Raw genomic sequence first — 26945 nt, 5'->3', positions numbered from 1 at the left:
AACACATAGATTTTAGATATCTGTCTCCCCAGGATGAACCTTGAGTTCAATATATATGTTACCCACACACACGTTGCATTGCCAGAATTAGGCAGCTCAGATAACACTTTAGTAGAGAATCTTCTGAAATGAGAATGCTCAGTATGCAGCTCCTTTAAACAAGTCAAAAGGAAACATTGAAGACATATGTTTTTGAACATCTACCTTGTTTCAAAGATGAAGCTCAAGACTAAAGAAAAGTGTTCTCTATTTAAGACCCATAGTTCAGCAGGCTTTTTATGAATATAAGCAGCCATCTCCTCTTCCCAAAGGTTTGAGAAAAGCTGACTTCTTTCTTTCCATGATGCTCAGCGATGGTGGTAAATACTTAAAAAGGGAGATTAGAGCATTCACCTGGGAAATACTCTAGCCTCCAGTCCCTTAACTAGTGAATGGGTCTAAATTTTATTTTTCGGTATTTTTAGATAGAATACATAAACAATCATAAGAATAACAGGTCAACTGATCTTGCCTTTGCAACTGAACATTTCAAGGGTAAAGAAAAGTAAGGATTTTCTATAAGTAACTATGACTAGACTTTATGAGAAAACTTACATGGACTCTTTGATGTATCCTGCAGAAGATGCTGCAGATGGCTTGTGTTTTTAATGACAGGTAGTTTAATTAAAATCAGTCGCATGAAAATAATAGATACACAATTTGTGGTAAGATATGTCTTTTTTAAAAAACTATGGAGTCATACCAAAGCAAAACTAAAACATCTCAATTTTGACTGCAGTAGCTGTCAGAAGTTATTCCTGAAACACATCATACTTTCATGATTGACTTTATTCTTCAATTTAAAACTGATAGATTACTACACATCAGAAAGGATAAAATAAATATTATTATTCTACACTCCATATGATCTGAAATCTTTCCAGACTCAAACGTTAATTCCAGGTTCTTCTACTGCTGGCCCTCCTTGCAGGAAGCAGGAACAGATGCATATCTCTCAGAGACAGCTCAAAAGGCAAGAGAACAATCAAAGGATCCAGAGCACTTCAGCTTACCAAATTAATAAAAAGAACAAATGGAACTGAACATCACTTAGTTGTGTGGGTTTTATCTGGGAAAAGTGCAGTAGGTATCTCTCAGAAGAAAAGAAGATTCAGAGCAGAGTAAGATTAAGTGGCCAAGAAGGCCAATGACATTCTGGGATGCATCAAGAAGAGTGTGGCCAGCAGGTCAAGAGAGGTTCTTCTCCCCCTCTACTCTGCCCTGGTGAGGCCTCATCTGGAGTACTGTGTCCATGTCTGGACTCCTCAGCTCAAGAGGGACAGGGAACTGCTGGAGAGAGTCCAGCACAGGGCCACCAAGATGATCAGGGGACTGGAACATCTTTCATATGAGGAAAGGCTGCGGGAACTGGGGCTGTTTAGTCTGGAGAAGAGGAGACTGAGGGGAGATCTTACTAACATTTACAAATATCTAAAGGGTGGGTGTCAGGAGGTTGGGACATCCGTCTTTTCTATAGTAGCTAGCAGCAGGACAAGGGGTAATGGGATGAAGCTGGAACACAAAAAGTTCCACTTAAACATAAGAAAAAACTATTTCACTGTGAGGGTGACGGAGCAGTGGCACAGGCTGGCCAGAGGGTTTGTGGAGTCTCCTTCCTTGGAGGTCTTCAAGACCCACCTGGACATGTTCCTATGCAACCTGATCTAGGTGAACCTGCTTCTGCAGGGGAGTTGGACTAGATCATCTCTAAAGGTCCCTTCCAATCCCTACCATTCTATGATTCTATGATTGTGCTGTGAGAGCATAGGAGAGAAAGCTGGGGAAAGGTGTCGGACTTAGAATTCTAAAGACTGAGACACTTGTCCTATGGTATTAAAGGGTAAAAGCAGATATTCTCATTGAAGACATTTCAGTACTTTCATCCTTTCCACCTTTACTCCCTTCCTCCTACTTTATTTCTCCTCATGATAAATAAATTTTGTTAGAAGCTTCCATTTTCCAGATGCTTCTGCATAGACTGAATTCTATGCCTATAGAAACACGAAATTTGTTCAGATTTCATTAAATTTGTTCTTTATCTGGAATTCTACTATGACAAATCAACTAATCAATTTTTAATTCTGTGCCTATGACTTCTTCATCTTTAAAACTGACTAAAATTGAAGTTCAGTTGAAAACAGTGCCATTAAAAATATGGTTTCAGGGGAAAAGACGAAGATTAATAGATAACAATGTAATAACACCTTGTATGATATTATATTAATAACACAAACTAGAAGACCAACATTAACAATAATTATTAACCTTCCAGGAACTAGGAAAATGTTATTAAGATATATTCCTAAACAAAAATATTTGAATAGTTGATCTATCTACAATCAAGAAATTAATGATAATTTCAAATTGTCTGCTGAATTTTGTTCACTTTTAAGCCTGACAAAGAATGAGAGTTTTGTTTTACTTTGACTAAACTACCACTAAATCACTTTAGATGACAATCTACATATATGGAAGATTTTTTAAAGATCTGTAATGCTAGATCTGTTTAGATTAAGGCTTAATGTATTTGATTAGTCCTTTATCAGTTAACTGTATGATGTTTCACTGATATTACTTCTTGTCATTTCTAATTCACTATTATGCTTTCCAGGAATTTTCAATCATGCACTTCATTAAACATATTCATAAACACCACGATAGAAAATAATCTAATATACCTGCAATGGAGTAATATAACACAAACCTAATACATGCATCTATTCCAACTGTTTGAATATAATACCCTTTGCAGAATATCAGTGCAATAATCTGAAGATTGCTTAAGATCCTGGAGGCTTCAGTAGCCTTGGTAATATACTGAAAGTGAAAGTTAAAGCTCCTGAGGTTCATAGAAGTATTTTACTTCTCAGATTCAGCCTCAAACACCACTAGCTGAAGGTGGCTTTGTAACTTCATGGAAAATTGCATCTCCAATGTGGAAGGACAGGGAGGACGGTTGTCACAGACTCACTATAAAACATAAGCATCTGTTTCAAAACATGGGCACGCAGATGTCAAGCATTACTTATAAATAAACATGTTAGGTGCTGCCTGTAGTCACTAACTTTCACTACAGTGAAAGTAACATTATCATTAGCTTTGATGTAGCTTCAGAAAATGAAACGGCAAACCTGCAGACACAAGGCATATTTTTTATCGCAGGAAAGTAGCACAGATTAGATCAATAGTCTACTGACATGAGAAAATTTCCATCAATCTGAAGATTAATCTGATTAACCTCAAATTATCTTTACAAATATTGAAAAGATGTCTCAACTTACCACTACTGATAAATACTAGTTTTACTAGTTCATTATTTGAGATGTCAATAATAGATCCTGGCATTTTATGCTCAATTAGCAACATGGCTAAAATGCAGATTTTGCCTCAGCTACCTGCATGTACTGCCAGATACAAATTCTTCTGTGTATTTCAACACAAAAAGAACCAGGCACCAGGATGTGTCCCAGGCACCAACTGTATAAGTGACACTATTTTTATTACAGACATCAAAGAAGGGGAAAACAAATACCGAGATGTAACAAATCCTACAGGGGAGCTGCAAGTTGAAAGGAAGTGAGTACCAAAATGCAGACATCTGAGGAACTCGAGACAGACTCTAAAAAAACAAGAACCATTAGCATATACTAAAAGATGTGAAAAGAAATAACAATTCTGGCACACTAGAATCAGGGTTTTTCCTATTAATTTTGTTTAACTGTGGCTTTGCATTGTAAACTGTTTGGAATTAGGAGCATTCTTATGATATGTTGCTCCAGAATTTAGATACTCTGAGCTTTCTTGAGATGTCTCAATTATTTCAATAGTATAAACACAAATACCAGTATAGAGTGGTTACCTAATGTATCTGATATCAACTTCTGCATACTCAGTATTCTTCATATACTGTCCTTATAGTTTTATTTAATTCTTATAAATATTCTTTTGTTACCAAAATATAGAGTTGAACCCATTCCTGCAGATTATCATGGTTTTACTATGGTCTAATCCCACCCTATAAAGCACTTTGCAATAATTTCCACTTTTTCAGCATTTGTCAGTTTAACTTCATCCAAAACTGAAAATAATCAGCAGAATCAAACTTTGGCATGTCCCCAAGAAACAACTTATTTCACAACACTGAACAAAGAAAACAAACAGGTTGGAGCAATATAATAGCTTTCATACCAAACATTCTTGAGATTAGCTTGGGAGCCGGTCACATTCAAATGCACCTTCCTATTTTTTTACTGGTGGAGTAACCCTCTAGTTACTAGCGTCAAAATTTTGGAGAATAAACTGTCATTTACAGTCTCAATATCTAAAGTCTCTTATTTAGTAAACCTTTAATCTGTCACATCATTCATGTTCAAGCTAATGTAAAGTCTTTTTTTTATAATTAAGGTTTTAAGAATCACAAGATCATTTATTTTACTTAAATCCAATTATACATTTAAAATAAAAATGTTGCATACTCTGAATTCTTTTCATTATAATGAAGGAATATATAAATCTATTTTTAAATGGAACTGAGTTTGTGGATTCTTTCTGCCCAAGTTTGATAATTAATGATTTTTCTTCTTGATATTCAAAGTAAAATGATAGTTATGTATTATGTTAGACTTCTAACTTATAGAAAGCAATATATATCATCATACATTTTCCTTTTTGAAAACTATAAACCACACTGTGGTATCATTTCTATTATTTATATTTTTCTTTAAAAAAAAAAAGAATTCTCAGATGTGGAGAACATTTCCAAGCTAAAATCCTTAATAAAAAACCACCAACCCTAAATAACCAAAAAAAAAGGTACTTAGGTATATATTCTGAAATTTGCTCTTTTTTTTTTGAGAAATTCTACAAGGTCTTCTCACGTTACTCATCAGTCAAATACTTTGAGATTGTATCTTTCATAGTCAAGTCTGATTTATAAAGGTGTTCAATGTATTGGTGTTCTGAAGCTAGTCCTCCTCTTAGAACACATTACCAGTACAGTAGTACCAGTGTAACACAAAGTATCTGTTAAGTGCATACATGCCTGAAGTGTGCAAAATATCACTTTTAATGGCACAAAGAAATTCTCCCACTCCAGAGTAATTAGGTAAGCTCAAATAAACCCCACTTTATTTACTGAGGTATTTAATTTTTCCTTTTTAAAATATATATATTTTTCTGTATACTGACATAAGTAAATGTTCTTTCTTACCATTTCACTCAGTAGATTTTTAATTCTCAAATCTTCATGCATTTTCATGCATGATTTTTTGAAAAGTCTCTTAAAAATTACTTTATGATTTCTCAATTTCCATACTACTTGATTACAGTATTTGCTTCATTCTACTATACTAATGAGAGCATCTTTTGTAAATACTAAGTTCCTGGAGTGTACTATTCATGCACTGATGCATTCTAAGAATCTGTTTATCCCACCATGAAGAATCAAATATATCACAGTCTCCTGTACAAATCATACTGAAAAGTTTCTACCCATCAGTAAAAAACAGATCCAGGGATGCTCTTTCTCTGACTAACCTTTCTTCTTTATGGATGGTATATTTAGCAAGTGCCCTAGCAACATTGCTTATTCTTAAGTATTACCTCCAATCCCCAGTGTAAAATCACATTTTACTTTGCTTGTGACTACAGCTGTTTTATTTGAATCAGAATTTCATATGCCAGACATCTACCTCAGAATAAAGAGCTCTAAGAAAGGAGATTCAGAGCCATAGGAGAAAATATGGGACTTCTGGGGGCAGGAAATGTGAGTGAGCATATGAAAGGAAATTCACAGGAAATTAAATAAAATTAAATGAGAAGATAGAAAAGATGACCAAACTAGTATAGGCAAGACCAGAAATTTGGAGAGGAGGGAGCAGATAGAACTAAAACAGCTGCAGAAAGTGACTGGAAGCATCAGTGTCCAGTATAATAGCTGTGAAAGAACTCAAAGCTGCACAAAATATCTGGAGTAAAAGCTAAAGCTAAGAAGACAGTAGGACAGAGTAGAAGAGTTGAATTTCCATTGAGTGAGCAGACACATTGTTTGACACTTTGCTGGAATATATTTTTCTAAACTGAATCCAATGAAAATTGAGCAAATTTAAGCAACTTTCAGCAAAACAATAACTCACATGACCACTGGCTACTTCTACCAAGCATTCTACTAAAGCACACAAGAGGTCTGTGCAGCACATCTTGAAGTACTGTCTCTGTTACTGCATTACATTATGTTCATCTAGTTAATGCCTTGAAAGCTTGATCAGGCATAAAAGATGACATCTTTGGCCATGAATATTCAGGTTCTTAGCCCCGTGAGCTATTAACATGCAGCTTGGTCAGCTGTGACACAAAAATTACAGAGGCCTGATGTGTGTTAATAGTGGAAATTCTAATTTAGCAGTTTGCTTTTACAAAAAAAAAAAAAAAAAAAAAAAAGAAGAAAAGAAATTACATAGTTACAATTATGTCAAAATATTGTAAAAAGTCACACTAAAAAGTCAAGAAATAGCACAAATAAGACTTCATGGTCTAAATTCAATTTCTGCTTATTGTATGCACAATCTTTCATTCCATGATCTATTAACTGCATGCCTTTTCTTTTTTTCTTCAGTAAACCTGCTTTGAGCTGTCTATGGAACCTTCTCAAAAGGTAGATCATTATTCTGTAGCAACAGAACTTGTTCAACGTAAAGTGAAATAGCGGAATATATTCTCAATGAAGCAGAGGGCTGAAGAGGGAAAAAGAAGACATTTGTATACAGCATAGTGTAATGTTGCCCTAGAGATGTAGACTTTTTCTACCACAGAAGGGTTTTTGATAGGAAGTCTCTTAAACTTGGTAAGAATGGTCATTAAGCATGTGACTTTCAGGGTGCACAACTTCATATTCTGAGTTTTAATGGTTGAAAGAACTATTTGCAGTTGCCTTGGTAGCTGGAAGAAATTGTGCTTTGCAGGTTTAAATGGTATGTGATGACAAATATTCTGCAAGATAAGAAATTAGGGTTTAGGTGTTTTGAACTAAGCATCTAAAATTACTCAATAACATTGACCTTAATGTCTCCATGCTTCACATATCCATCTGTAAAATGGAGTAATAATACCCTGTCATCGACAAGGTTGTTCTGAAAATATATGCAGTATCTTCGCAAAATTCTACTGAGAAACATGTGAGGAAAACAATTCTCTTTATAGAAACATCTGCTTATAAGCCTACACTCACAATGAGAAAATACTAAATAGCAACTGAGTAAGGGAGCGCCATCCATCTTGTACTACCAAAGGAGAATGACTTTTATCTGAAGAATACCATGTGACAACGTGCAACATTCAATGGTAAAATATAATGTGCCATCAACATAAAGTCAACATGCCACAGTTCATGGTCAGACTACCTGCAGATAAACATGGGTACAGAGACATAGGAACTGTCTGCATAAAGTCAGCTTGCATGTAACAGTACTTCTTAGCCAACCATATGCAGTTATAATGCTTCCAAAGCTAGCAAACAATTGTAGCCATATTTGCATGCCACTGAATCTGAGCTAAGCAGTCCTGATAGATCCAAGCTTGCTCTGTGTAGATTTAGGCCAGGTGTCATTCTTCCACATATATGACTCTAAGAGCCATATAGAGATTATTAGCTGGATCTGTTGACCCTGACAATATCTTCCACAGGTAATATAGATGAGTGCTACTTCACTGCTTCCAGTGCTTCTGGGTCTAAGAGGCACTAAATATGCTCTCCCCACTTCTATGGCTTTGAAGTGCCATAGAGGTAAGGTCTTTCAGAAGGGCAGAGGCTTAGGAAGCAGAGTGCAGAAGTATATCTTTGCAGAAGCAGACCTTTGCAAGACCGCTTTTTTTATACATTACATGAACTATCTCTTTCTCAAGACAATTGCAAGCTGTGAAGGACTTCCTTCCATATCTTCTCTTTGTATTATATTTTTGTGTTCTAAATAGAATATACTCATCCTTACTTGTTTTAAACTATCTCCCCAGGTTTGATATAAAGTACTAAATTAGCCAGTCACGGTAGTTTTCCTGGCAATTTTTGCTTTTCTATAGAAATTATTTGAACGTTACATTCTTTTGTTTACAACACATTAAAAAGGCATTTTTGAACATGATACCCACTCAACACAATCTAGTAATACCACCAAAGTCAAATAAATGTGTGTAAATCTGAAATTTTTACTGTCGGTAATCCCTAGTCACTTTTTTTTCTTTTCACTTGTAGCTGTCACCTAAATTATCTCTGAAAATATATCAGACATCCTCATATTAAGCGCTTTTGTTAAATGTCTAAAGTACTTCATGTTTCTATTGGGTATTTCTCCACAAGATTCTATTCCTTCAAGAACCTAAGAATAATAAGTCAAATACTCCAGCAATTCTTTAGGATATTTACTATTCTTACTATGTATGGTACGTCTCAGTTCATACCAAAAAAAAAGCTATATAACCCAAGCAGATTTTCATATTCTAAGTAAAACACATCTTCTCCTCTAATTCACTCTTTTCCTTTTTAATATTGGATGGGATTACGGGTGACTTGTTCTGTTTTAGCTTAATCATACTTGTCATTGGTTCATCCTCAGGGAGTAACACCAATTTTTTTCTAAACAAAAGCATCAACTCTCTTTTCAGACTACTTTTTGTCACTATATCCTTCCATGAAACTATTCATAGCTCAATAAGCAAAGCTTCCTGATTTGTATTCCTGTATTGTTTTGTTTCAGATGATTCTCTTTTATGATTTAAACTGGTAGAGAGGTAAGGGGGAAACAGAGCGAAATGTGGATGGACAGAAAGGGGAGAGAGAGACGAAGGGTGAAGGGAAAAGAGAGGTGAGAGGATGGATGGATGGATGGATGGATGGATGGAAAGATAAAGAGAGATAGATGGGCAGAAAGAGGCAGAGAGAGAGCACAAGGAGGGGACAGAGAAATGGACAGAGGAACAAAGAGAGACATATGGGGTAAAAGGGAGAGAAAGGAGAAACGTGGAAGACTTCTATGCTTTACATTGTCATATTTCCATAACATAATATTTTAATGAATATATCTTTCCCAAAACAGTTTAGTTAGAAGTCATATATGAACAGGTATTCAGCAGCTGAAAATTATTGCGCAAGGGTAAAACTCCAATATGGACAAGAAGGGATTGATGATATCTACGCAAAAAGTGAACAAGTTTAAATCTTCAGTGTCTAAGCAAATCAAACCTACTACTGATACATGCATAACTGTGTAGTTCTTGCTAAGTCTATGTAGACATAGTTGTAATACTTTGAGAAGTTCAGAGTTTTGTACTTTGAAATTCATGCTACAGAGAAAACTACAAGTCCACTTCAAACAGTGCTAACATTTCTGAAACTACCACTGAAGCTCTAATACATTTCTTACCCATCCAGGAAAGTTACCTTACCAAAATAATGGAGTTGAGAACAGTAGTTCAGAAATGATTCAATATAGTAAAAAATATTCCCTTAATTTCCAACATCTTGCCTTTAGAACCCAGTTAACCATGACTTCCACTTTTTGAGTTTTTTATAATCCCACTTTTCTATGTGAAACTTAAACTAAGAATCGTTCTGAAGTTTTTTGTTTCTACTTTTTTTAAACAGAAAAGAACAGAATATGAAACTCAAGACTTTTGGATTATGATGGCAAGATTACCGTTTTTCTGTTTTCCAAGCAGGTGATCTGACCAATTACGTCTCTGAGTTTTGTTTTTAATTTTTTAAATAACTATTTCTGTATGTTTATGTAACCATATATAATCTTTGGACTAGGGAAAAAATGTGTGTTGGGTAAATCAGGGGTTAGAGAACACTCTAGAGATATTGATAGATCAGAAACTTGAATCTGAGTCTCCACATCAGAGGTGAGTGATACAGTTAACAGTTTAACTACCACTTTGGATTGTCTTACACTCCATGATATTTCTATGCCAAGAAACTCAGATCACTACTAGTATCATCAAAATCAGTGCAGTTCAAGGGAAAAAGATGATGTATCTTTATTAAAGCTGGCTAAATAAATAAATAAATAAATCTTTACCCACTTTAATTTTACTACTTGTTTCAGTAGGACTAGATGCCTTTCACAGCTATGTCACATATTGCTGCATATCTACAGATATACAGACAGATACCTCTACTTTCTTGAAGAAAGGGGCAAGAGGAGCTGGAAGGACCTGCACCTTCAATGTCATCATATCACTTGAGGAATGTGTGCCTCTAGGGAAAGAACTTGCTCTTTTCTCTGAAGGGACACACAGCTACTGTGACTGTGCTCATTCCCAGACGTTTCAAGGTTTCCTCTGCAGGCAAGACACCACTCAAATTTATCTGCAAAATTTCTTCAGTATGTTTTTCTCCTACTTTATTTTCTGGAGGATGGTGATACCAAGTCCTGTCTCATTAGCATTTAAGTAACACCCTCAACAGAAAACAAGTGTGAAGATAAAGTGAACAATTATTTATGTTTAAGTTTTTAAGTTGTAGTGCAAAATACCGACCTACTGAGAAATTTATAGGCTGCCTCACTATTGATTAACAGTGAAGCACATAAACACAACTTGATAGTGTTTCAAATGGAAACAAGAATCTAACGATCAAAGCACCAACAGAATTTGAGATGTGTAACATTTAGCACAAATGGGTGCAGTAACACTCAGTTACACCATATCATTAATATGTTTAGTGTCTAGTTACAGAATACATTGCTGTTAGCTAAAATAATTTTTGTTCACTTGGAATGGAAATTAATGTTATGTGTGCATGTCTTCAGTGGTTACGCTAAAGATAAGTGATCACAGCTTAAGCCTGAGAATCAGTTTTAAGGGATGCAATGGCAAACCTCTATTTGGCTACAGTAACTGCTACTCAGACCAAAAAATCTGTTAAAAAGTCAAACAATCACAGTGATATAATGGCAAAAATCAGATACTGTATACTGATACACAATCATATTCATCACAGCAACACAATTAACAACAACCAAATTAAGAGATAATTACATTTTCAGATGAGAAGTCAAAGTCAGGCCATTATTTCCTCTTCTAACAACTTTTAAGGTGGGTCACAAATCATTAATCTCAGTCCAAAGTTTTTGTTTATAGGTTTTTCAGCATTTTCAAATCTAGCTAAAAACTCTTTGCCTATCAAAACTAAAATTAAGACAATTTTAGAAATAAACTAATTCTTCATAAACTATCCAAGAGTGTTAAAGCACCAACAAGAGTTTAAAGTATCAACATTAAATAAAAATTTAATATCTTAATCATTCATATTGTTTACAAGTTCTGTATGCTTAGATGTGCAATAACATACCCTAATAGAGTTGCAAAAGCAAAAAGATTTGTCATCAAAACTACAGTGTATCTGCCTGTGATTAACCGAATATTAGGCTGTGTGGCTAAAATTGTATGCTATGAGAAGAATGCACTGAGCATTGCTAACACAGACAGGATAGTCTCATTTGCACTCCTGACAACTCCCTATGTGAGTTTCAATCCAGCTGCTCTGAAAGGCAGTATCTGCATTTTTGTTACAGTGAAAACAATGTAATCCCTTGAAGTTTCATATGCTTTCTAGGAGGCTCATCTGACGCCCAACAAGTGTAGCAGTGCAATAGTCTGAAACGAATTTGGTATATAGATTGCTTTCTATGGAGCTGGGAAAGGGAATCCCCAAAGACCCAAAAATAACTGAAGATGCTTTTCAGGAATACAATGAATTGTCAGTTTTACCAAAAGGTTCATTCTCCTCAGGAAGATCTCAGCTATATTCTGAACTTCTCTAAGAATCCCAGAAGACTGTAACAATGTACACTGTGGGCCAGTTGCTGAAACTACTGTCAATGCCACAGCATCTCACAAGCCAAAAGAAAGTTGGAGAGATGTGTACTATGAGCTGACCTTCTGGAATAACTGCTCTTCATTCCTCTTATTGGAAACTTATCCAGAGATCATGACATCTTGTGTCATTTAAGAAAGTCATATCTTCAAAGGAGATTTGGGTAAATTAGCTACTATGAATTGAAAACTAACCAAAGTAGTATACTTCCTTACAAAGAGGTCTAGACACTCTGGCTCCAGCCTTTAAAGAGTAATCTTGAGGCCTGCTGTCTTATTCTTTCCTGAGTCTTTTTTTAACCCAAAAACACACTTAAACAGAAATACCACAAAGAGACCCAGTTTCTTCCTTTTGCCTTTTTTCAGAGCTCATGGTTTTGGTATTTTCCTAAGTAGCTAGGCAGACTCATTCACATGTACTACAGGTCTGTTGGGCAAAGACCAGACAATAATCCAGTCACTTGCATGTATTTACTTGTCACTCTATATTAATCTATTTGACACTTCTTAGTTTTTATCGGTCTTTGAGGAGGGTTCTGAAAGCAGATCTCTACTTCTCTATCCAAGAAGCTATCATGCCTCACTTTCAAAATCAATCTTGTATTCCTGATCTCATCACTTTCGCCTAGCACTGTACCTATTCTTTCAAGCCTCCCAATGAATTCTGCTTTGATTATGTTAATTTTTTATCCAGACTTTTGTCAAATCTAGTACCTTCTGCATACTCCAAAAGCATTAACTTAGATCTTCATTTTTTCCACACGAGACTCTCTGGCCTTGGGGTATCTGTAGCAATGTCCTCTTTTTCAAGGTTGGCATAAGGAACTTGAGGATTCTTCACTTCCTCAACTTTTTCCCCCTTTTCAAACTGGGTGTCCCAGTGAGAGAAATTAAGGGGAAAAAATCAGTTATACTGGAGAAAGTAGAGATGAGGAAGAGAAAAACTTCTATGAAAACAACATTTATTTACTGAGGGGAAGGAAAGAAATCTCTGCTTGTCTCTTACCACTACCAGAATTACCTGAATTATTCTCTGGAGGTTGCTTACCGAAGCAGGCAGCCTAATAGAGAGAATGTTCCCTTGGTTGTTTAAAAAGTAGACATTCCTTTGCAACTCTCTTTTCTCAAAACCTATTTCCTGAGTCTGGGCTCCATTACAGCCAAGTGTACTTTAAAGCAAGAGGAGGAGAAGAAAATGTTGCAACGGTTCATTTTGTGACAAAAACTATTTATGCACTGGAAACACATCACAAGATTTCTGTTGCTGTTACTCCTTTTCTGACATTTATACCTGTGTTTATTTTGCAGAGTTTTGAAACACTTAAATGATTCCTGTAGAAAGGATATCTTGTCATAACTGCTGCTAAGGGTATAGGTCTCAGAGTTCTTGTCTATCCTCAAGTTTGACCAAAAGAGTAAAGAGATCACATGATTGAAGTCAACTCTAGGTATGTTTTGAAAACTGACACCAAAAGTCTATTTTTCCCATTATACAACCCTCATCAACAGAAAAAAAATTAGTATTTGAGTATTTATCAGTCTTAAAAAAGTCACACCTCCAACTGGCTCAATTTTGTTTTGCCATTAGATGAGTATTTAGTATTTTCTGAGAAATAGTATTGAGAAATTCAACCAAATAAAACTTATTCCTAAACACTAACTGAATAAGTCACTAGTCTTGTTTAACTCAGTGAGCAATACAAGACAAATATTCATATTCTGATTGTATGAGACACATTCAACAAGGGAAAATATAGGATTAAAGGAAATTGTTCTTATTTCAGCATATGTGAGTCTCTGTTGCAAAAGTTAACGCCTTGGAAGTATTTCTGAAATCCATAATTCTTTTGCATTTTATTGCTGAGAACCCTTTAATTATATAAATTCCCAGATTTTTCCTATCAGCAAAAATCTACTTATTTTAAAATATTACCATTATTTTGAATATATTTTTAAATATATAAATGAAAAATAGAAAAAGAAATATAAACATATCGCAAGTATCAGTAACCAGCACTGGCTTCATCTACTGTAAAGCCTACTCAAGTAAAACATTACCTCCAATTCATAAGTGTAAAATGATACACAGCCCATTTATGCCTCAAATTGTCTTTCTAGGGTATGACATATAAGACAAAACATTTCATCCCTGAGAAATGACCTTGCTCTTTCCTGAATAGCTGTTTCCCTACCTGCAGCTGTTTCATTTCCATCTTCACAAATTACTTTCAACAATTATAATTTTATTTTCCTTGCCTTACTTTTGCTGTTTCAGGTAATATGATGGGAATCTTGTTCGAATGCATATAATTACTTGTCCAAAAGAAGGGGGGAAAAAATTTTGAAAGGGAAATATCCTCTAGCGCTTCTAATTTCACACAATTTTTAATAAGGATATAAGATACATATCAGGAGTTGTGTTTTTTGTAAGTTAACAGAAGCATCTCCAAATTCATGCTCTGTTCACTACCACACAGACATATATTTTTCTGTTGGAAATGTTGGGTTGTTTTCCATGGAACTATATACATAAATTATACTGGGTTTGACTATGATAGAGTTAATTTTCTTCACAGTACTACTATGTTGTTGTATTTGTGATGAAAACAGTGTTGATAACTCAGGGATGTTTTAGTTACTGCTGTGCTGCTGAGCAGTGCTCACATGGCATTGAGGTCTTTTCTGTCCCTCACCCCACTCCACCAGTAAGTGGGCTGGGGCTGCCCAAGGAACTGGGAGAGGGCACAGCTGAGACAGCTGAGCCCAATTGACCAGAGGGATTTCTCCACACCATATGGCATTGTCCTCAGCATATACAGCTGGGGAAGAAGGAAGGGAGGCTGGTTGCAGTGATGGTGTTTGTCTTCCCAAGTCACTGTTACACAGCATGGAGCCAGGCTGTCCTGGGGAGCACCTGCCTGCCCATGGGAAGTGGAGAATGAACTCCTTGGTTTACTTTGTGTTCATGGATTTTGCTTCACCTATTAACCTGTCTTTATCTCAACCCACAGGTTTTCTGATTTTCTCCCCCATCACACCTGAGGAGAGTGACCAAGCTGCTGTGGAGTGCTTAGTTGCTGGACAGGGTAAAACCAAGAAAAAATATATACAGAAGAGTGCATTAAAAAATTAATGAGGTTGTGAAGGCAAGGATTAAAGTGCTGGTGCTAAGTCATCCTGTTCACACATATGTATTAGGCTCAATAATTACAAGATTCCACTTTATTTTTCCCTGTGCAATGAATGCTGATCTTGGAACAGTTGAAGGCCTGTCCCATATAATGGGGATGTAAGAACAGTTTTCTTTTTGAAAATCAAAGGTATTGAAAGGTGTGTTGGTATTTAAATCAATTAAACAAGAACAGGAATAGCAATTAAATGCTGCACCACAGAACTGGATTCTATCCATGTCTGTACTCCAGAAACAAACCTGTGAACATATCTTTATAAAATATATAAAAATGGAACATACAAAATGGAACATACAAAATGCTACTTAATTTACGGAGAATGTTCTTCACAAAATACTTCATTAAGATGTGAAACTCTTGCTGTGAGGTGCTATGAATGCTAAAAATTTGCATTCTTTCAAAGACCAATTGAAAAATATATGGGAGAAAAATCCACTGGAGCTATTAAATACAAAGACAATACATCTGTCTCAAAAAGCTGCTGTAAATTGTTGGATGCAGTGAGAGTAGATGGAGGAAGCATTACATACTATACATCTGCTTTGCTACTATGTTATTCTAAGACCAGCCTCTGAACTCCCAGTCACTGCTGGAAAAGAGTACTTGATTAAATGGACCTTCCTTCTGACAAAGAGCAGCTGTTTCTATGTTTTTACACTAGCTATATTAATACTGTGAAAAATGAGCTCCTTGCAGTTGCCAGTTAGAAACACCAAGTCAGTGGCTACTTCTCACCATAATCTAACTATGCTTCAATTAGCATTTGTGAACTGCAGATATTAACATCCTTACTCAGTTACAGAAGTACTGTGACAGTAAACTCATTAATGTTGTGAAGCAGCCAGATACTGTTGTGACAAACACCACAGAAAAGCCCAGGAGAAAAACTCATTCTTTTTCTAGAGAAGAGTTTGAATTGCATGCAGTAAACTAGGTTCAGGGCTAAACACTGAAGAGTAAGGACAAAAAATACTGAATAACTGCTTATTCAATGTGCACTGTCTATTCTAGGTCAGGATAGCCTGAGGTAAGGACCTTGTGAAAGAAAAGACTGTAGGATTGCATGCTTTTTTTTTTAAAAAAAAAAAAAAGCCTACATTCAGGGGACTAAACTGCAGTGGCAACCTTTTTTTTTTCCATTAGTAAAAAAGCAAACTAAAACTCCCAAACTTTGACCATGTGGTGTCACTTTGGCAATACTTTACTACGTGATTTAAGCTCTCTACATCCATCATAACAACTTCTTCCACTTAAACTAATGGAATGGCTGATGGCACTTTATTAACCACTATCTATCTTAGCACTAAAAGAAAATGAGACAGTTTGCAAATGTATTTCACAAATATTTGTTATAACAAGGAAATATGAAAAGGTCAGGTTTTGAAGGAAGACTATACTTCAGAGATTATACATTTTATCTTTATTCTGCTGAATGGAATCCCTTTTGCCCTGTTCCTTGTTTTTCCCACACTTTGTATCTTGTCTCTTAAACTTGCATCTTCTGCTCAAGTTTTAACATCCATGGTCTGCCAGTGGCAGTTCTTATTCCCAGTCTCAATTCATACACCCATTTCCTTTACCAACCATTTCTAGTCTTGCAGCCTTTTCAGATTTTTATATAGAGCCTGCTTGCTAAAACACTCCAAGTGCTCCTTTTCAGCTCTCTCTCCCTCCACCTGTCTTCTAGCCACATCTCACCCAGAACACATGCCTATTACATTCTTTTTGAGGTTTCATTTTCTGCTTATGTCATGACTCCTATCCTTCTGAAATCAAGATTAACATAGTCTACATGAAAGTAAAAATAGAGGGGACAGATTTAATCACTGTGACAGGCAAACAACAGATTTGTCACATACACATACCCTATATACCATATGCTTTATTTCTACATTTGGTATATTTGATTCTCTGAAATGTTACTTGTGCACATCATGAGAAGATCCCTGGCAGATCATTAGCCCACTTGGTTATGCAAGATACTGCTCTGAAATAATGTGCACAAAACAGGAAGCTGAGTGATTGCAAATTACTTAGGAGCATAATCTGAAAAATTATCTATACAGATGACAGAGAGGATATGGAAGTGGATAAATAATTACTCAAGAAAATTGAAAACTAAAAATAAGCATAAATACATTTTTTAGGAAACCTTACCAATGACTTAATTGAGATTCTCTGTTCAAACTGTTAATATTAATTTGGGGGGGGTTAATCTGAAAAATAACCTAGACACACAGATTCACTATTCATATCTTATGGCATCTAAAAATAGAGAACAATGACTCTGACAAGTCAGCAAGTAAACACGGAAGATATCATATTCACAGTTAACTCTCAGAACTACCAGTAAAAAAACACACTAGAAAGTTACTTCACAAAGATTTGATATTCAGACAAATATGCAGCAGGAAATTCCAATTTTAAAAGTTGTAATTTCTAATTTATAAAGTTGTGTGGTTTTTTTACCTTTACCTTTAAAATGCATCTATTTCCTGGACCCTGCTTATACTGTGACAACATGAATGCTTTACAACTTAACATATTTCAGCACTTGTCTGGGCTATGAAGAGTTAGGAAAAAATCCACACATCAATTACACCATTCTTACAGGAGAAAGAAGTTACTACCATGTAAACTCAATTGATTGTTTTGTAATGACTAATATGACAGAAAATGAAGAAAACCAGTAAAAAAATGTCCATCTCCAGCATAAGAGCCTGTAGTGGTGCAAGAGGCTATTAATTCCCAGCTGCAGGACTTCACAATAGCTTTGGCTGAATTTCATATGGCTCTGATTAGCCTATTTCTCCAGCCTACCAGGCCCCTCCTAGTTGCAATGCTTCATATGAATTGTTTCTCCCCAGTTTGGTATCACCTACAAACCCATTATACTTGATATATTGCAATCAATACTGGCCCTTGAATCCTGAGGAAACATTCTAGTAAACATCAACAGTTGGATTTTGATCACAACCCTCACAGCCATGCAGTCCAGCCAAGTTTACAACCATCTCGACATCTGTATTCAGTCCATAGCTCACCATTTCAACTGAGACTGCTCTAAAGTAAACAGTATTCACATGTTCTCGTCTTGTTCATAGAGGCAGTTTTCTCATTGTAGAGAGAAATTAAGGTCAGTCAAGTATGACTTGAGCTTGGTACATCTATACTGTCTGTTTTCAATCTCGTTCTTCTTCATGTACCTAGATATTACTTCCACAAGGATATGCTCTGTAACTTTCCCTAGAACTTAGACTAGACTGATATGCCTGATGAAGCCAGAATCTTCCTCTTGTCCTTCTGAAGGTGGGCACAACATTGTCCTTTCCCAGCCATCAGAAACTTCCCATGATTGACACAATCTTCCAAGGACAACAGTGGCCTCACGGTAACATTAGTCCCTTGAATATAAGTGTTCTCCTGATCTTCCTCTACTGTGAGTCATGGGTCATTGCCACAGAAATTTTGCTAGTAGGCTCAAGAACCTGGGAATTACTGCTTTGCCTTTTCCACATGCTTTGTCAGTAGGTCTCTGCCTCCACTGAGCAGTGGGTCCACATTTTATTTTGCTGTCAACGTATTTAATTTTGCCCTTTCTAACTCTCACTAGTTTCAACTCCAGCTAAGGCTTTTCTAATTCCATTCCTGCACACTTGGTGCATTTGCAAGAAACCTCATGTTATAAAACTTCATGAATTTTATGTATTTTTCATGTATCTCTAACTTCAACAATCCAGGATTCTACCTAATGCCTACTACTTTTGAATTCATCCAATTCAGCTATAAAAATTGGAAGGAGAGAAATCCTACCCAAGTTTTGGTTTAACCTAGCTATTTCAGTGGTCATTTCTACATATATGTTACAGATACTTTAATTAGAATTGTTTCCCTGTTCTTTGCTGAAATATTTTTACCTACACAAATATTTAAATTAGGGATGTGGTTCAGTCTGAAATAAAGTCATTCAATATCTACTTTGGGGTAAGCTGAATCACTCTGTATGCTCCCCAACAGTATTGACTAGATCTCCATTGGCTATAATGGGAACACAGACACCTTGCACAGACATCAACACAGAGGAGTATAGCTACCACTAGGTGTTTTAAATTGTAACCAAATTGCACTCAAGATGTCATTTATAGCACTTCTTTCTTTAGAAAATGTATGTGCAATAAATGAGAAACAGTGTAAAATGATTTTAATAAAAGTATAACCTCATAGAATTAAATCTTACACAAGCTTTCCTATATTAGATATATGTACATTATTAGAAATTCATAGATGTTAAATTAGGTACAGAAGAGTTGTTACATCACTTCTTAAATACAAAATGAACATAATGAAAATAGTGTCATCAGGAAAAAGTAATTAAAAAGTAATAAAAATCTTACCATAAAGGCTATAAAGTTCAAAGAAAATGTATTCCCCACTTCCCAAAAGGCTACATATACATCAAAATGTCATATCAGTAGGCAGGAATTAACACTGCTTATTATGCTTTGCACATTCAACATTAAAAGTTGTTAAAACATTTTACCTTGAAGTAATAAAAAAAGACTAGGATGTGTACTCTGACTGGAAGTAGCTGGCAGAAAAATTCTAGGGCAGAAGGCAATTCCAGCTGTGGAATGCTTGTATGTGTCACCTCACCAGCGAAGCAGGCTAACCTTGCTGAAGGAAAAGGAGTGTCACTGCATTCTACACTGTATTGTCCCTTAGAGATTATATGCTAGTATCATAAATTAAAGCAGTTTATAGGGTGCTTCAACTGGTGCTTATGTCACAGCAACAAAAAAATTGCCTAGAGCTATAAGCAGTTTCTTCATTGGTCATGCACGAATACCCCTACAAACTGAAACTGAGTCAAATAAAATAATCTACCTGTAAATTTTTAGAAGCATGGTTATATTCTTCTTGATCACTAGTGCAGTGACCATGAAAATACTTGTCTTAAAAGCATCTGTATTTGCCCATCATAATATTTCCAATTGTGACAAGTCACAAGACAGCAGACCTTTCAGATTACATAATTCTTCATCTTATTTCATTTGCTCCCCTTCTTGGTTCTGCTGTAACACTACCACTTAAAAGCAGCAATGTCATATTTTAATTTTAAAAACTTATAAAGCAGCACTAATTCTATTGAATTACCAAGCTACTAATCATCAACGCTAGACAAGGAAGGAAAGCAAGACAGTGATCAAAATTTATATAGTCCTCTGCAGAGTTAGACACTAGCTCTCTAATGGCTAAGAATTCTTCCAAGTAGCAGATATTTCAACTTTCTGGAGTTTTCCTTGCCTTCTCCTTAATATGTTTGTAAAATTTCTCTTATTAGTCTTCTTAATTCCATGACTAATTCCATCTCTCCTTCCAATACTGCTATGTCGCGTATCTTAATCGTATCTATGGGTAGATAATATGACCTTGGTAGATTTTACGTGAGAGCTACGATTCTTGATGGCCATTTTTTTACACTTGATCTAACAGTTTAGAAAATTAATAGAACATACACTTGAACACCACTGAGAAACTATGATCTAGAGTAAGGAGAAGTGAGAAGTTTATCCATAGAAATTAACTAAAGAGCTGGGAATCCAGGATCACACTGAGCTCGCGCAGATTTATTACACGCACTTTGTGAATTTCCTTGCCCTTAAAAATGCAAGTTGTAACGAATGTCCTGGATACTGCCCATATTGCAGCCTTTACATATTGTAAACATTTTAGGCTCCTGAAGAAACTTAAGGAATTTCACAGCTAAAATTTTGTTTAAACTTTGATTGAAAGTATTTATCAGAAATAAGAATAAAACTAAGTCTAAGAAAGGTAGAAAACAACAAAATAAAAGTTAGGTTTGAAGAGATACTCAGACATTTGAAGGACAAACATGCAGAATCAAGGCAGCAATCAACTAAATCACTGATACTGACCAGTATAAACTAAGTGTTGCAGTGAACATTCATTTGCATTTCATACTGACAAACAAAAGGAAAAACTAAAATTCTCCCCAAAAAACTTGATAAAGCATTTCAATATTTTAAACACTTTCTGCTCTACAAGCTCTGTCTAAGTGTGATCAGATTTTGCACAGGAAGCTGAATGAATGACAGGGCTCTGAACAAGAATAGAAGTAGATATGTGTGGTTCTCAGTATGCACTGAGGCCATCAGGCTAAACGGTGGCTTCGCCGCGAGCAAGACACTGCTCTGAGAAACAGATGAGGAAACAGATTGCAACTTGCAGATTGACAATCTGCTTGCTGGGTTTCTTATACTTTGGAGGAGAAATATCTTGGGCCAGGCCTATACATGGTGTAGCTGCTCTAAGTAAGGATAAGCAAGAATGGAGCCATTCCCTGCCACAGTCTGCCAAGTGTAGAAGAGTAAGAAACGATCTCCATGCAGGCTGCTCCACCCTCCCATGCTGTGTAATGGCAGTAGCCAACAAAGAGCAAGAAGTGGCCAACTCACCCTTCCCTACTACTCTGTGTCAGTTCACGTAAACTCATATCCTATCCCATAGCCCAGTTAAAAATCCAAAGCTCTTTGAACATTTAAATCTGGAAAAGACTAAAAATTAGCATTTAATCAAGGACTGTCCATTTTTGTTTAGGTTGTAAGATATTAGGGAAAAAAAGTCATGTACATGACTTCAAGTGGTAAAACAATATAAGGTCTCTGAAATACATAGAAGCCTTCAAAGATATTTTTTCCTGAAACACTGAAAGAAACTAAGCCTGTCTATATCCAATAATGAAAAATTGGTTGGTCAATAAAAAGATGTTATGTATATAGATAGCCAAGTAAATAAAAAATACCAGTTTTGTTAGAAATACTTTCTTTATATGTTAAATCATTTAAAGTTAATTTAAGAATCTGGGATACAGGAAACGAATTATACATTCTGTTGGAGGGACAGGGGAATTTCACTCTCAAGGTTTTTTCTTTATACTAGAATAATATAAGAGCCAGTGTTAAAATGTATGAAAATTCTCTTTGCAACCTATTACACACCTAAAAACCATACTTTTTTAATGTGAAACATAGTTAATATACCAATGTATGACAATTCCAGGAAGCAGAATCCCAGAAGAAATAAACTTCCCTTACACTTCAGTCTCCTAAACTTTTCTGAAGTGCCTTTGTTTCATAGTAAAAGAAGAGACCCCAGAGCTATAGTAATGTTTTGGACTAGAGACTGTAGCCTACACACGTGTAACACAGCTGTAGATGTCGTATTGTATCCCATCTAGAATTTAGATATATCTCCACAGGTTCTTTGTTGAAGTCCATCAGCCTATGCAGATGCCTCAGAAACCCATCTAAAAATGACACTAAATACCTAGGTTTAAGCAATTAAATTGCCGGGTGTTTACTGAAGATTACGCTCACTCTAGTATGTTCCAGTGTCTTATGCCAACTTTTGCACCTGAGGATTTCACCCTCAGTATATTCAACCACAAACTTTGTATTCCAGAGCCAAGTGTGAAGATTGAGGCAGGAAGCCACAAACTGACCCAGAGGCTTTCAATGATTCTCCTGAACTGAAATAAATTACACTGTCTCCAGCATCCAACATCACTGACTTTGTGTCATTGCCTTAGATGAATTAATTTGGGCACAAGGTGTTACATAGTATCTGTTGGTGGTATCTGGAAGCATATGACCTCTTAACTAGGCTTGTATTGCTTTTCTGAACTTTGCACATACTACACTTGTGTTTACATGCATATGTTTAAATCCTCACAGGAATTAATTCATATATTTACATGTGTGCTTAAATAGCCTTCTGGAACAGAGTTGTTTCCCTCAACTGTTATCATAATTTAATATAATGACTTACAAGTTAGAAGTCAACCCTTCAAAAATTAGATCCTTTGCTCTGCAATTAACATCAATGAATAGGTTCAATTATAAAACAGCCATACAAAGACTTGCCTTATTTTTCCCCCAGGTGCCATAAAATACAATGAGTCAGAAAAAAAAAAAATGTTATACAAATGTAAATAGGAGATCAGAGCTCAGATAGTTTGTTCCTGGGTTCAAATAACAATCGATTTTGCATTTGTCAGTTCATGAATATTAAACTTCATTCACAAGGTACATAATCACCATGAAGCAAATTTCCACAAAAACAGGCATCAGGCTATGGAGGGTTCAGCCACATAAACTGAGTTGTCTCCAGAAGGGAGAGTGTACTGCTACTTAGACCAACATACAAGGCAGAGTATTAGTCCATTTTATACTGAAGGACTTGGATTTTTCCAACCTAATGCTAGGAGGAGCACTGCCAAAAGGAAAAACAAACAGCAACATAGACCTTTATCACCATAGTAGAGAGGTATGGTTCTGGGGCACCATTTTAGGGACTGAGCAATAATCATGATCAATGAAACACCAGGAGCTATTGTCAAACGCAATGTCTCCTAAAGGTTCTATAAAAAGAAGGAAAAGATGTCCCTATATTTTTTCTGTTGCTTTCTCTTAATTATAACTTTCAAAAGTAGTGTTTAGTCTAACAAACTGTACTTAAAAAAAACACTAGCACAGCTTTACTAGGAAGCTGCTTTCATTGGTTTTCTATTGAAAAAATCTCCAATCACCTCAAACTCCCATTCAAACTTTTATGCCATTCACTTATGAGTCTTCTACAACTTTGCTATTTACAGTAAGTATTGACTTCCTAAACAGGATCAAAACGTTAGTGGGACTCCTTTTCAGTACCTTCTTTTGTTTCTATGTGTTCTGTATCAAGACAGATCCAACCTTAATCTTGCATGTCATTCAGGACTTAGTCCATAATTATTGGCATCAGTTAGATCATGTAACTTCTCCAAAAAAAAGGATGTTAAAATGCCTACCACATGTAATTCTTTCTCAAACACATTTTTAATAATGCATAGTAACTTCTGCTTTGAGCTTTACTGGAGAAGTTAATGAAAGATTCTCTCTAAAAAGTATTGTGTTCAATAGTGTGTTAGACTATGAATTCTTATGCCTCAATCCATTATTGGATTGTTTTTACATGTATTCAAATAATTTATTTAAAATTAGAAATATTTTAGCAGCTGTAGGCTAAATTTATACTTTTTGAAGTTATGTTTTACAGAAGCTATAGATATTCTTTATAACAGTAGTAAGAAATGCATAAATAAAACGGTACATGCTTTACTTAGCTTTACTTCTCTAAGCTAAGTGCACTTCCAGAGGAAAGCAAAAAAAACCCACCCAAAACTACAGTTCCATTTACAACTTAAAATACTTAAATTCTGAATGATGAACAATGACTGTAACAACTCATCTGTACACACAAAACACTTGGTTAATGTCTTCTGTACATACAAAATGAAACACTGCTGGTGAATAACAAAGAAAAACACAAGCAAACACACTCCCTCTGGATATACGAAACTTACGACATACAACATGAAAGTAACAGTGCAAGGATATAGCTCAAGCAGTAGCTCTGAAGAAAGACACTACACAAATCATGCAGTAGAACTGGATTATGAATGGCCAGTCATTGTACTGAAGTGAATTTCTGTACTCACAAAAAAGAAGGCATAACATTGTAAGACTCATATTTTAAATTCAATTATCTGGCATAGCCCTTGCTAAACACACTATTCAAGTACAGCACAAAAAGCAATCACATGGTGTGTTTTGATTTTGGTCAATGGACTAGTAATTAAACAACAGTGCAATAACTAACTGAGCTGGTGCACCACAGAACTTTGGTAAACTATGAACATCTGAACTGTTGTTGTCTACAGCACCAAAACCAGCCTTAAGATAATAAGACTTTGTAATAGAGTTTAAACAGCTATAATTTGGACAGCTACACTTTTTTTTTTTTTCTCATAGGAAACATTGAAATAATATATTGGCAAGGAGTTACTGGCAATGGAATCAAAATGGTATTTTCATTCAAGCAATTTCCATTTCTCTAGGCCCTTTTTTTCTTTCTAGAAAAACAAACAAACGAAACCCCAAAAGTCAGCAAACCACACCAAAAATCACCAAACCAACCAACAAAACAAAAGCGCAATTAATTCCAGTTCTAGGTCAAAAGCGTTGCAATTCATTCTGTGTTATTCTCAGTTCATTCTGTATTCTTTTGCTATGCCTACTGTAGTATTGAACACCAACACAGGACTGTGTGCTGCAGACCTGCTCTTGTTTGAATACTATCAAATGTCATAAATGTCATAAATGCTTGAGATAACAGCATGATGAAACTCAACATGAAAGCCATGCTGTGGATTGACTGAGATATGACTAATGACTAAGTTAAGTCCTTTCAGCTAACATGGCCAGTAACCCAGTTTCACTTAGCTAAATCCAGGTACCTCGAAAGTGATGCTGTTCTTACCTAACCTGCTCCCCAAGTTTTACACCTCCTCTGCCTCGATGATCTTTCTTAAAAAAAAAAAAAAAAAGGATTTCCTTTCTTTGTTTTGTAGGCTCATTACTACAGCATGCCTAATGTCTTCTGCAAGTAAGGGTAGCAACTATGGGTGAGGGTATAGGGTGAAGCTATGGCTTTTTACACACAATTCCACAATACGATGCTTTGTTGGTGATTAACACTTACATCTGTGATTAAAAGTAGTAAGATAAAGGTGAAATATCAAAGGGTGAATAATTAGTATATTGTGTATATCTGCCTAGAAATAAAAATATAAGTTCTGCACCACAGATAGTAACAGAATGAACAAGTATCTCTCTGACGCATTGAAGGCAAGGAATTCAGTATCACTGTATTAATAAAATGACTGCCTGTGACTTTAAACACAGGCACACTTGTACTTGGCGAGTGGACGATTTATTGTTACTATGAGGGATGCAGGAATGGAAATGATGATGAGAGGGGCGATGATGTTGATAGGGAAGAAGAGGTTAATATCCCCAGCATCTGATGGGGAACGATGTCCCTACCTCAGTAAGCTGGATAAGGGAATAGCTCCAGATCCACTGCCCAGGATCCCTCCTTTCCTCCCAGAGAGGAGTTTCTCCACCAGAGCCACATTCCCAGTGCGAGCAGCCTCCAGCAGTTCCTGGTCCTTCCCCATGGTCAGGGACCACGCAGCCCCCCACGCACCCCGCCGCGCGCTCGAAGAGCTGCACGCCGGGCCACAGCGGCCCCCCTCCCGCTCCACAGAGCGATCTCCCCTCCCAGACCCTGCTTCAGAGCAGAGCGGAGCGGAGCAGAGCGGAGATTCCTGCAGTCCCTTCCAGACCAGCAGGAGCAGCAGCAGGAGGGAGGAGGAGAATCACCTCCTCCTAGTTTCACTGGATCGTTTCTGGGTGGAGTGTGGAAGAGAAGTAGGGGGGGAGAGGACGAGACCAATAAAGAACCTCCCCCCACAACTCCCGTGCACACACCCCGAGCCCCGGCCCGGAGGATGTGGCGGAGGCAGCGGGGCAACCCCAGCCCCCGTGCCCGTGGCCGGCCGGGCCGAGGGGGATAACGACCGTCACGGACAGAGGAAGGAAGGCGGGAGAGGCAGCGGGACCAGGAGCAGGCGCAGCCCTGCCTTGCCAGGCCCGTTGCTGGGGAGACGCGGCTGTCGCGCTCTCAGTGGCTGCTCGGGCTCGGCGCCCCCCCTCCGCCGCCGCGGGCTCCGGCCTCCGCCAGCCCCGCCGCGCCCCGCCGCGCCCCGCCCGCCCCTGGCCGACGGAAGCGCTCCGCGCTCCACTGCGGTGCCGCGCGGCGGCTGGCGCTGCGGCGGGGGGCGGGCGCGCGCCGCGGCAGGTGCATCGCCGTCGCCCCCGGCGGGAGCGGCGCGCGGCGGCCGCGGGAGCGGGGCCGGGGTTGCCGCAGGTGCGCCGGGGCAGCACC

At 36.9% G+C, this 26945-nt stretch overlaps 1 protein-coding gene across 3 annotated transcripts in view; it reads right to left on the bottom strand.

Annotated features, from left to right (window-relative positions):
• The window catches only part of ANKS1B (ankyrin repeat and sterile alpha motif domain containing 1B), a 431515-nt gene extending 405340 nt beyond the window's left edge, over positions 1 to 26175 (bottom strand). For all 3 annotated transcript variants that reach the window (XM_061988906.1, XM_061988958.1, XM_061988983.1), the window contains exon 1: positions 26042 to 26175. In XM_061988906.1, the coding sequence (XP_061844890.1) occupies positions 26042 to 26175 (134 nt within the window). The remainder of the gene's footprint in view (positions 1 to 26041) is intronic.
• Between the last annotated feature and the right edge of the window lie 770 nt (positions 26176 to 26945).

The sequence above is a fragment of the Colius striatus genome, chromosome 1 (genome assembly GCF_028858725.1).
Source record: "Colius striatus isolate bColStr4 chromosome 1, bColStr4.1.hap1, whole genome shotgun sequence".
In the NCBI taxonomy this organism is placed as follows: Eukaryota; Metazoa; Chordata; class Aves; order Coliiformes; family Coliidae; genus Colius; species Colius striatus.
Note: the sequence above shows the minus strand (reverse complement) of the source record. Positions and strands in the feature narration are given on the sequence as shown.